The sequence below is a fragment of the Ostrea edulis genome, chromosome 1 (genome assembly GCF_947568905.1).
Source record: "Ostrea edulis chromosome 1, xbOstEdul1.1, whole genome shotgun sequence".
Lineage (NCBI taxonomy): Eukaryota > Metazoa > Mollusca > Bivalvia > Ostreida > Ostreidae > Ostrea > Ostrea edulis.
In genome coordinates this window covers 10,037,074-10,050,738 of record NC_079164.1, presented here as the reverse complement: position 1 = coordinate 10,050,738, position 13,665 = coordinate 10,037,074, and the positions used below count along the sequence as shown (strand labels likewise).

Sequence of the window (13,665 nt, the reverse complement as noted above, 5' to 3'; positions counted from 1 at the left end):
TATGAAGTGTGCACCGCTTCAACTTCAAGTTTCACAAAATTAAGACGCATCACAAACATAGACGAAAGTATCAGGCACCGTTCATTAAGCGATATTACCGAATCAATCAAGCGATTTCACCTAATCTAATAAGCAATATCTCCTAATATAATAGGCGATATCACCTAATCTAATAAACGATATCACATGATCTAATAATACATATCACATGATCTAATAAGCGATACCACCTAATCTAATAAGCAATATCACCTAATCTAATAAGCAATATCACCTAATCTAATAAGCAATATCAAATAATCTAATAAGCGATATCACCTAATCTAATAAGCAATATCACCTAATCTAATAAGCGATATCACCTAATCTAATAAGCGATATCACCTAATCTAATGAGTTGTGTCAAATAATCTAATAAGCAATATCACCTAATCTGATAAGCAATATCACCTAATCTAATAAGCAATATCACCTAATCTAATAAGCGATATCAAATAATCTAATAAGCGATATCACCTAATCTAATAAGCGATATCACATGATCAGCTTTTAAAAAGTGATAGCATTGATCGTTTAATTGATATCTAAATATAAAGGACGAATAGTGTTATATAAAATGATATCACTAAATAGTAATAAATCAGAGGTTTGTTTTGGTATTTATACTTACATTTCGCGATAAAGTGATATCATGTGTTCGTTTAAGTGATATAAGCCATTCTCTTTGATTTTAAATATTAAATTTTAATGTTAAATCAATTCAATACACAAGTGATATCAGACGAACGAAATAAGGAAGGTCCGTTTAACAATTCCCTATTCGACTGAGTGATATCACGCTATTATTGGATAAGTTATATCACTTAGATTTTTTATGTGATACATCTTAACTGATTAACAGTTGTCACTCAAGCGATGAAATTATATCACGTATGTAACAGAGCAAAATATATCACTTTAGCTAATAGGCGACAAAACTTCATTCTTAACATTTAAACACTTGATTTATTTAATTGTCTAAATGACATTACTTATTCATAATGCGATATCACTTATTCATTATGTGATATCACTCCAAAGACTAGTATCACTTAAACGATTGCATAATATCACTTATTCATTTACATTGGTAAAATCAACTGTTCGTTTAAAAGATAGTGTATAGTTATTGGCAATGACCGAGGCTTCCGATGCAGAGTCGGTTTCAATGATACGGACTGCGCGTGCGCGGTTGTAGAGATTTTTTTCTTGGCTTCAACCGATGAAATAGACAAGTCTACCGATGAAAGTACTGCAATCTATTTATTCATATAATAAAATTTTATGTATTCCCCCTATTTACAATTTACTACATGGGATAATAAATTATTCTTTAATATCACCAATGGAAATCGCGAACATGAAATCACTTGAACAATGATAATGACGTCACGTTTTGGTTTAAATGATATCGCTTATTATTTAGATAATATCACATTCACTTGGCAATATCACGTAATGAAGAGATATATCACTTAATTAGTCGTGTTAGAAATAATAGCGTCTATCACTAAATGGTATCAAATTCAAACGGTACTTCATATTAGAGAAGATAATTTAAAATATATATTCTTATCACAAATATAGAAATTTTAACTGCAATCCTTGATTTAAAAAAGGAAATGGGTTTATGGGTTGATATCTATTTTTTGGATTAGTTTGGTTGTAATAAATACAAATATAAAATTCCGTTTAAAAGTGGGGTAGTTGTAAATTTCTTATGATGTTCAAAAGTTGAAATATAATTGGGGTAATTATATGTAAATAAATTTAGTTATCATTTTCATCACTTGAAAAGTAAAGTTTGTAGCAGGTGTCGTTGATTAATTCAAATACGTTTTGCTCATAAATCTTGTCTTTGTTAATTTACTACCAATAGCATGATTCCAATATCTTTCGTTAGCCTGATTTCATAATGTTTGAATCCTTTCATTTCACATGATGACGGGTCGTCGGCCGCTCACAGTATGTCATGGGGCTATTTCTCCCGCTTGTGTTCTGTTAAGTATAACGAATTACTCGTTTTAAAGTAAAGAAGAAAAAATCCCATCTCTTACATAATAATATGACATTATGAATTATTGAACAATATTCGTACTCAGTTAGCCTGTGTGTTTTTATGACAATGTAAATTACCCAATGTGAAACAATACATTGAGATCAACAGAGTATAGATTACTTTTTCACAACATCCCCCCTCCGCTATCGATTACTTTTTCACAACATCCCCCCTCCGCTATTGATTTTTGGTAGTGCTCTAACACACTAGCAGTGATGTAATACCACTCTCCATCACCGGCGGGGGACGAGTCAATATTTAACTTCACCGGGCTATACAATTTGATTGGACTCTGGTGCTAATTTAGTAAAGCTAATTAAGATAATAAGGCAACATCGATTAAGACTCCTATTTACAGCAGGTGAGTCGGTGGGAGCCGATGGATCTACCTGTCACGTGATTTTCATAGGTATTACACTCTAAACCGGTATATTTCTTGTACTTTATTGTTGGAACTTTTAAAAAAAGATATACTTGTGTCATTTATATTGTGGTAGGAAATACAAAATTTACAATATGACAACTAGTATTTTGTATTTACTACGGTATATTAAAAAAAATTACAATATAACTTTATAAAGAATGCAACAGGAACATTTTTAAAATTATGGTAGCAAAGTATGAAAATTAACCTAATTTATGCTATTAAAACAACTTTTAAACAAAATTTTAGTATGTATTTACAGTCCAACATGCAACAAAACGTTATGTTATTATAGGATTAAACATTCTTTTTGAAGAATTTATCGATGTGTAAACTCCGGACATTTTACTCACAAACTGAATAAAAGTGCGAAGCACTTTTATGTTAAGTTTGTGAGTAAAATGTCCGGAGTTTACACATCGATAAATTCTTCAAAAAGAATGTTTGATTCTTATAATTCCAATTCGTTCACTTTATTAACAATTGCAAAAATTTGAATAGTTTCCCTGCACTATGTTATTTGTTTTCAGGCGTGTATGAATACATCGCGTTTTCGGATTTATTGATGTGTAAACTCTTGTTCAGCTTTATTTTTGTCCAATCAAAACAATTGTAATAAATGATATTGGAATTATACAAGTATCAATTCTCAGAACTTTACAAATGTACCTTTTACCTATTTATAGAAGAAATTTAACCTTGGGCATTACAGCCAACGAGTCTTAAAATGGGGGTTGGGGGTGGGGGTGGGCTTTAATTAAGTGTTCCACCTTTTCGTATAGCAGTCAACACATTGTATTTCATAATATTTTAACCATACATACATACATCATACATATATACATGTACATACATACATAACAACATACATACATACACACATACATACATACATACATACATACACACATACATACACATACATACATACATCATACATATATACATGTACATACATACATACATACATACACACATACATATACATACACATACACACATACTTACATATATACATACATACTTACTTACTTACATACACACACATATTTACATACATAGAAGATATTATTAATTAATAGTTCTACATTGAATCATCATGACCTTTTAGCACTGTGTGACATGAGAGTATAATGAATGTATCATCCTACAAATGCCGAAAATATTAATGCCTAAATTTAACTTTCTGTTCGATGCAATTTGGGAATTACGAATTCTTAATCATCTAAAGCTAGCATATTTTTATCTCTAAAAAACAGCCCAATTTAGTTGTAATCAAGTTAATCCGCTGCGGACTGGGAATATATTATACATGATTAATTAATGCAACTAGAAATAAACTCGCTCACATCACATAAAAAAAAATCAGAGTCGGTGGACAGAAGAATTCCCGGGAGATGTAAAAACACAGAATCGTTACGTATCACAAACAAAAGACCGTAGATCAACGTGATGAAACTGCCTGGGAATCAAGAAGCAGCGATTTATCGGAAAACAGTAATAGCCCAGTGTATCCGAGACAATGGGCGAATGCTGCACGAAGAGTGGCGAGGTAAGTAATCGGCCTAAATCCTGTATCTATTCCTAGTTTTTTGTGGGTTTTTTTTACTTATCACTTTTTAAATTTCAAAAGAGAAAAAAAAATATTTCGATAATGATAATAGGTAACATATGGTTATCAGGATTGTTGTGTGCACTCTCTGGTAAATTCACCCCCTGGTCGCTGGAGATACCGCGACTCTAGACGAGTGCAATAATTCGTTTCTTTTTGAAATGGACGCTATCATCCCACCGGGAAGCAAGATTCTATTTTTACCTACTTTTGCAGATTTTTCAGTGGTGATTACCTGCACATAGAGCTTCTGTTCTAAATATAGATCGGCGGCAGCGTTACAAACTCCAGGAGATAGCGAGGGGAATGAACAAGACTGTTACAGCCTCCGAGCGAGGCACTCACTGTCTGTTCTTGTTGGAGACGAAAACTTCGCCGCACCTCGCCATACCATCTTCAAGGATATTCTCCCTTTTCAACGATTTATATATCAATTAGATTGGTGGTACTTGATTATTTTTCAAATGATGTAAATACTCGCTAATGGGACACCCCTACCATCTTGTAAATGATGTGTTGTGATGCATCACGGAGGATCCCTGGTTTCGTAAGGCCGTGGAGAACTGCCAAATCGCAACTTTACAGATTGAATATATACGAATGTGTTTGAAAGTGGTAAAACGCATGCTATTGCCAATCAGCTGTCAGCGGTTGGATCGGCGAACATCGGAGAACGAGGATAGAGGTTTTTGGAGTTTCAGTACGGAATACGATAAACACGATTGTTTTGTATATAACCCAGGGAGTCGTTAAACGATAAATCCGCTATATTGAATTTCGATTGATTGTGAGTTATAAATATTAACCTCATGATGACCGCTATGAATTATGAATTAAGCAGGAGTATGAGTATAGATATACCCAGATGATACTGACACCGTCATGGGGGAATGCTATTCGACATGATCATCCACGCTACCAATTTCTCGGACCGAGTGAACTACTCGTTTTGGGATGAAACCTTCAATGACACGGTGTACAAGCCGTCCGGGAGACCACCCTTTCCGAAATGGGAGAGGGGAGGACCTGATATTGTGTCGGGTGTTCTCTTGTTGATTTGTACTGTGGTGGGTTCAGCTTTGAATGTGTTTATCATCATTGCGATAGTTCCAAACCGTCGTTTACGAACCGTCCGCAATATACTCTTAGTCCACCTTGCTGTGGTAGGAATTCTGTCATCTCTCATTACAACACTGTTCTCGGCAGTGGTCGTTCTCACCGGGCGCTGGATTGGAGGAGATATCTCTTGCCAAATTTATGGATTTTTACAGTCTAGTTTCACCCTGGTGACGACGTGGACCATCGCTGGATTAAGCTGGGATAAATATAACACCATTGCTTCTCCTCTACACCATTCTTTAACAGCAACCATGAAAAAGATGTCCTGTTTATTTAGTATGTATTGGTTATTCGCAATAGTAATTGCACTACCACCATTGCTAGGAGGAAATGAGTACGTATTTCATCGAATTCAAGGAATCTGTTTCATTAACCATCTTCATATACCGGGACATTGGTATCTAGGAATGGCTTTAATCCTTATGTTTTACCTCCCTCTCTCAGTAATGTTGTACTGTTACACGCATATTTTCAAAATTGCAAGAACTCAGAGCAGCAGAATCGCTGCAACAATGGTAAGAATGGCGTGTGTGGTGCAAGTTCCCATAGCGCCAAACAGTCAAGCGACTCAGTTAAATTCATCATCAATCAAAGGCACGAAAGCAATGATGACAATTTTTCAATTAATAGGGGCATTTGCACTCACATACATTCCTTATTCTATTGTGATAATCATTGAAGCGTGTATTGGTAGAGAATACATTCACACAATGGTGTTTTCTGTTGTTACAACTTTGTACCAAGCGGCCCCAATGACAAACGGGGCCGTATATGGAATTAGAAACAAAATTCTTCGAAATTCGTTCTATATTTACACCAGAAGGAAATTTCAACGTATAAGATACAAAGACAAAAGAAAGGGAAGCATACGGAGGTCCTCATCTTTTCGAATGTCACTTTTGCAACGTAAAAATAATCAAAATGGTGACGTTGGGGGTCTACGAAGGACCCAGTCGTTACAACCTCGTCACGTGTCGCGACAACCAAAAGACGGTCTCCGTCCACCGAGTGATGCTAATATCCGAAAAGCTCATTCATTTACAATGGGAAATGGACACACGGCACTTCAGCTTCCGGTCTTAGAAGTCGATGAACCCAATGGACTAAGTGAAGTTTCTAATAAAAGCTTAGATTTTGTGATTAACCCACCTTCGGATCAAACAGAAGAGCAAATGGTGCAAAAAATCTGATCTGAACACTTGTTAGTGCTCACCAATTAGATCTATTTTAAGCTGATGGATGCAGATGTGATATTTGTTCTTTGGTGAATGGTTTGTATGAATTTAAGAGTATTAGGGACCAAGAATACACACTAACGTAGAACTGTATATATTACGGTTTTAACTGTGTTATTTATCCAGAATAAGAAATCTCAAGTTTTGATATTCGATGAAGGAACAAAAGAATTTTATCAGATGACCTTCACCTTGTCAGCCCGAATTAAGCTCTTGAGGATGGGAGGAAATAAGAAATTGTTCGTGTATATGCCAGATGGCTGAGCTGATGCGAATCTATACATATGCTTTTTATGATGGTATTATGTCAAAACTGATCGTACAGAGCGCATTCTTGTTAATGTTGTACTTGTTAAAAATAAAGTGCTACTCATTATGTGATGTGCATTTTCTTACCGACAAACATGTATTTGCCAACATCAGCAAAATTATTAAGATTGGACGCGTGTCTTCATCAGTATAGTAGATAGATTTGAATGCATCTTAATCCATCAGTTGTACTGAAGATTATCATTTTGAATGATACACATTTACAAGTGAGTACTATAGTAATTCATCAACGAAAATGGAAACAAAAATGTAAAGAACACGCGCAGTGAAGTTAGATTCAACCCGGGAAAATCCGCGTTACGGATACAATCGTCCTATTGATGGCATAGTGAAAGGTGAAGATAACGAACAGTGATCAATCTCATAACTCCCATAAGCAATACAAAATAGATAGTTGGGCAAACACGGACCCCTGGACACACCAGAGGTGGGATCAGGTGCCTTCAAACCCCAGCCCCCTCCCCATTGCCATGCTGTATTATATAATAGGTACCGTAGTAGTATAAAGGTTCCGTTAAGTGTTTTAAGAGTAACGTTTTGTGCGATCTTTCATTAAGCTTGTCCATTACACTTGTTCTTAACTCCGAATCTTATTTTTGAAAGGTAGTCTTTTTGAAATGACATTTTTCTGCATACAATCAAAGTTCACACACAAACAGTACACCTGTATAAGGCCCTGCGCCAGTATCAGCGGCCACTCTTATAATGTATCGACAAGTGAGTATACTTTATGAAACGTTACACAATTTCTTGAACGAAACAGCAGGCAAACAGAATATATGTTGTCTGCGATTAGGCACATATTGTATAGTATTTGTGAAGTGGTTTCAAGAACATAATTTTAATAGAAACATTCCTTCTAAAGCACTGCGAGTGGGGTTTTAATGACTCAATGTACTTTATCATTTCTTTCGCAATTACTTTCAGGCGGTTGTTAGTACTTGAGGTAATCATCTCGGTGTTTTCATTTTCTAGAAAATGGTCACGTGAGGATTTTAAAGACATATTGGTAGAACGTTTTTACATGATTATGTTACAATACAATTAAATAAGAGTCAGAATCTTTCTATCACAAATTGAATTTCTATGATCAGAATTTCTACATCACAGGCATTCGATGGTGCAAAACGGAGTAGGGGACTAACTGCATACTGAAAATCAATATTTTAGGTGTCGTCGTTGTAATTAATGTTTAATATAGATATGTCTACTTTATTTTTCCGAATTCAATATTAGATTTTTATTAAGATACTACTTATAATTTGATGCAAAGTAGAGAGTTTCAGTTTTGACAGGGAGTTCTACTTAACCTGGACATTTTCGCGTCGATTTAATTTTGCGAATTTGAATGAAATTGTTCCAGATTGATTTAGTCTTGCAGATATACATGTACGTAGATACTAAAATATCAAAATCGTTTTCATGAAAGAAGTTTTAAATCATTCTACGAATTTTACACAGACCAATACAGTAAAAGAGGATAGGAATCCGAAAATAACATTTTATGTCATCATAAGTGATTGTAGACATGTTCTCAGCTGTAAATTATTTTGTCGAAAAACTGCGCGCTGTACGTATCTCCGCTGATTAGCGATGACAATTCCGGTAATTAAATGGTCACAGTTGTTAATCCTCTCTGTGCGATTTGAAGATTTTGACAACCTGTCTTCAAAGAACGCAGAGCGGTTGTTTGTTTGTTTATTGAGAACTTGCATGACTAGTGCTCATCCGATACAAACACCGTGTTGATTTCACATTAACCTAACGATCTGTCATTATGACAACGCACTCCTACTCTCGGAATGCCTGCGCGTTCAGCAGATTTCAGAAGTCTTACAATTTTAGGAGTTTAAAAGCAGTGCATCTGTTGTTAATTTGTATGTTATCATAATCTGATCACAATTAAATTATTTAAGTTTCAATCAATTTTCTTAATCTTTCTGAATTAATCGGAATCGTTCTAAAATTCGTTGAAAATTTAGTTTTTCGGCGATGCATCCACAATCTCTCGTTATGTTGAATATATTACTTTGCTTGAGTTGGGGTTAGCTTTGATTTGAATTTAATAGTTTGAATGCTAAGTGTTGCACCAGTTCCAATTATGACCGCGATTAGAACCAATATGATCTCGGGCTCTGATATATTCCAATTTGCACCGTAACATTTATTTCAGAAGTTCGTTAACAGCATGATATAAAATTAATAGTTGATGGTATAAAAAACTTGAATGTATTTAGCAAAATCACAGAGATCTACTGATAGATAAAATCATAAAATATATCTGAGCTTTTGATATGATGAATTGAGCTCTGATTATTTCAATTGATTTTATATCACTAGATCACAAAGCCGCAGACTTAGCTGCGTGAACGAGATACTCAGCCTCCGTCCGCAAAATATGTAGTTTTTCCTAGGTAAGAAAACATTTCTTGGTGAAAACATTTAAGGATGATTTCAGATAAAAGGAAAAGTTTGTTGGAAGCAAATTCTTGCGCCCTAAAAACTCTTAAATTGGCTTCGATATTCAAAGAGTGAAGTGTATTTTTTTTTATTTTCGAGAACAAACTTGAAGAAGTTCCTGTCGAGGAATGTTTTGTGCTCATCTGCTTCTCTGAAGACTAAAGACGATGGAATTTTTGTTAACTTTCATCAGTGTCATTTCACGGACGTTGCAATCCTGGATGAGTAACTCTTAATCTGTGGAGTTTCACAAGGCTGAACATACAGATGGTCAGGATATTAATTCCGCTTTCTATCTGCGATCCTTTTGCTCTGTGAATAAGCGAGCGCGATCCATATGTAAAATCTATTTCTAATACCATTATTAGCTATAGTACAGAGTCAATAACGTACAGCTGACGGTGGACATGTCACGTGACAATTTATCTAAATCCGGTGCTTTGATGTTATTGGGTAGTTAAAATGCGATTGACCTCGCTGTGATTGTCTGTAGAACTTAAATATTTGCGATATGGAAGTCAATTAGTTCGACAAATGCCAGCAAGAACAAAATATTTGTTTATTTACTTGCTTTAGTGGCACTGGAATGACATGGAAAACCTAATACGTCAAGAATGCCTAACGGCCGTTTCACATGAAATACACTCACACTGGGGTGATTCCATTCTTTTATATTTCTTTTGAAATTGACATTACTTTCATCCTGATTACACGTTTGTTGCAAACTAGTTTGATCCGGTTTATTAGTACCACCTGTCCGCGAAATACCAAATATGGAGCGTTGTCAAAATCAAAGGCTGTATTGGCTGTTCCGTTTAAAGTAACGAATGGACCAACGATGTGATATTTTTAGTACTAATCTACATAAAATGTAAATATAAACAATAAAATGTCTTTCTTTGTTGTTTTATCGGGTGATGAAGGTAGTAATCACTGCAGAAAATTTGCATAACTCGCCGGTTTATGGATTTTTACCGCAATGCTTAATTGCTATCTTCATCACCTGATAAAACCACAAAGAAAGACATTTTATTGTTTAAGTAAAGTTACAATGCTAGTATTATACTGAAATCAGGATAGCATGTCACCACAATAAGCATATATAGTAAAGAAAAGTAACGAATAACACGCCGTCATTCATTTTTCAAACGGAAGTATGCCAAAATACAATATTCTTTGTCCTTTTGAAAATTTACTTGTCTGGTTTCATGGGTTAAAGTGTTGGGTGGGACATCCCACAGACATTTTTCAATTATTTTTGCAGCATGATGCAAACTCTAAACTTTCAACACTTCAACCCCATGTACATATGTAAAGTTTTTATTCATTATAAATTTGATAAGTATGTTTATCTCAAACATAACATGCAAGACAAAATAATTTGTAAACTCTGTAGCTGAAACAGAGGGAAGATATCAACTTTTCTCAAATTAAGGACTTGTGTACAAAGTATTTAAAGAAATTTCAATGGGGAAAATCATCTATGTTTAAAGAAGATGTTGCACGGTTCCTGTTATTTTTCCTCAGAATGCGCTGCACTTCCAAAGTCGATTAATTGTATATTGTTTAAGTTCCCGCTAGAGAATATTTCACTCATATGGAGACGTCACCACTGCCAGTGAAGGGCTACAAAAAAGGCCCATGCTCGGCGCTTATGGCCTTTGAGCATAGAGGGATCTTTATCGTGCCACACCTGCTGTGACACTGGACCTCCGTTTTTGTGGTCGCATCCAAAAGACCACCCCATTTAGTCGCCTTTTACGACAAGCAAGAGGTACTGAGGATCTATTCTAACCTGGACCCTCACAAGAATCCAAAGTCGAAAACTGTGTTTTACGTAATGACGTATAGAGTCTTGAAAAAAGTTTGTATAATCAGTATTTTAATCAAGGCAGGCTACTGACAAACAAGTTGATGATGCAGGGATTTCAACAGTCCTGTTTAAAGTGAGCATTTCGCAAATTCTATGGTTGTTATAACGATCTAGTTTGCCTATACAACCTATCATTGGGCTAAATGCTGTTTGACATGTTTCATACCGATTTTAGGCCGTTCTTGGAACACTGATTTTGACTACGGATAACTCTGCTTACCAGATCCGGATATAGGGCTCACAGCGGGTGTGACCGGTCGACCGGGGATGCTTACTCCTCCTAGGCACCTCCAGGGGTCCGTGCTTGCCCATATTATCTATTTTGTATTGCTTATAGGAGTTTTGAGATTGATCACTCTTCGTTATCTTCACCTTTCATGATAATGTAGTGGATGCACAACATTTCTAGGACTTTATTGTTTGAAATCTTGATCACGTGTTTGAATTCTACAGCGGATATACTTATTTTCGTTTTTCTAGAAATTACCATTTTGAAAAACATTTTGCTGTAACATATTCCGCTATATACAGCGTCTTTTTCTTTTGTTAATTAATCTTTTTAACATTTTTTATATAATTGTCAGTTCACAAATAATCCACGAACTTACAACGCAGCCGGGCGTAAACATCATATTGTAAGAATATAACTGTTTAAAGGTCTAACGAAGGAAGGAAAATACTTTTCATCTAAAATTCCCCGTAATGGGATTTTCTTTTTTTTAATATGGGTCAGAATTCTATCTACTGACAAATAAAACTGGAGTATACAGCTATATAATTAAAAAAACAACAATGAAAGTTCTTTCTTTTGTACGTATAATGACCATTTTATGTAATATATTAATTATTCACGTGACCCATTACTTCAGTATCACTTTGATCTATCTTATTTCTTCGTGCAGTAAAAATAAATATTGCATTTTAACAATTTTATAAACATAAAGCACTAAACCTCACAGAAACAATCATGTATATTTTAGTGACATAATGTATTTCTGAGTTTATTTTCAGATGAGAGCATATGCAACGTCAAATACCATTAAATATTGCATAGGGAATTAACACGCTTCAGTGAAACACACACGTGGTACAGGAGTTAATAAAGGGTATCAGTATCAAAGCTGTTTGCCGGTATTAGTATAATGTGGACTTGTAGAGCGCTTTGATTTGTGTCGATAGATCAGTGCAACATACATATTGGTCAGATATTATAGGTCTTTCTTTAGTACATAATGAAAGGTGAAGATAGCGAACAGTGATCAATCTCATAACCCCTATAAGCAATACAAAATAAATAATTGGGCAGACACACCAGAAGTGGGATAAGGTGCCTAGGAGGAGTAAGCATCCCCTGTCGACCTGTCACACCCGCCGTGAGCTATATATCCTGATCAGGTAAACGGAGTTATCCGTAGTCAAAATCAGTGTGCCAAGAACGACCTAACAATCGGTATGAAACATGGCAGACAGCATTTGACCCAATGATAGGTTGTATTGACGAACTAGATCGTTATAACGACCATAAATTTTGCGAAATGCTGACTTCAATCGAGACTGTTGAAACCCTATTCTCTTTAGAGAAGTCGAGAGGCATGGCCTTCATCGACTTCTCTTCGCAAGCATTCATGTTTTGATTCTGGAAAACGTGTAAATGCCAGAGTCGGTGACGGTTTATATTTCAACCGACGTTTCGACTCAGATGTGCCTGGATTTACGCAATAGACAATTTGTTTTCAAACATTTAACAGTAATGCTCAAAACTGTCACAAAGAAATCAACACTTTTTTGCCTTTAATCCATTTTCAACATGTCCCCTGTCCCGGGTTTACGTTAACTGGTCTTGGGAGCTGTCACAATAGGGGACCAGTTAAGAGAAAAGCAGGCTGACGTAATCAGAGTTGTGATTTAAACCCGGGACAGGGGCATATTGAAAATGGATTAAAAGCAAGTAAGTGTTGATTTCCTAGTGACGGTTTTGTGCATTGCTGTTAAATGTTTGAAAACAAATTGTCTATTGCGTAAATCCAGGCACATCTGAGTCGAAATATCGGTTGAAACATAAACCGTCACCGACTCCGGCATTTACACGTTTTCCAGAATCAAAACATGAATGCTTGCGAAGAGAAGTCGATGTAGGCTATGCCTCTCGACTTCTCTAAAGAGAATATTGAAACCCCTGTACCATCAACTTGTTTGGCAGTGGCTTGCCTCGATTTAAAAACTGACTATACGCAGAAAATGCTCTTGCGTATCGAATCAGTTGAGAGATATAAACACCATATACAGGTGATAATGGAATATTGTTACATAAATATGGGAAGTTGATGATGGAGAAGCTGAAATCATCCCGTTTGTCATACAGTTTAGTTGTCAGTTTGCCGTTAATGTCTACTTTAAATAAAATATCTAAGTATGAAACAGAAGTGGACGACTCTGTGGTGTCTTTTATTTCAAGCTCACAGGGATATATCGAATCGACATATGAATGAAAGTTATCATTGGTGATAGACAAAA

General features: G+C 35.4%; 1 protein-coding gene across 1 annotated transcript; it reads left to right on the top strand.

Annotated features, from left to right (window-relative positions):
- The first annotated feature begins 4,878 nt into the window (after window positions 1–4,878).
- LOC125664144 (histamine H2 receptor-like) lies at window positions 4,879–6,864 on the top strand. The gene has a single exon (XM_048896710.2). It carries the CDS (start codon window positions 5,025–5,027, stop codon window positions 6,441–6,443), a length of 1,419 nt encoding a protein of 472 aa, XP_048752667.1. The 5' UTR covers window positions 4,879–5,024; the 3' UTR covers window positions 6,444–6,864.
- Window positions 6,865–13,665: the final 6,801 nt, after the last annotated feature.

Excerpts from the sequence above, each read along its gene's own strand:
- LOC125664144 (XM_048896710.2), top strand. The coding sequence starts at position 5,025 with ATGCTATTCGACATGATCATCCACGCTACCAATTTCTCGGACCGAGTG.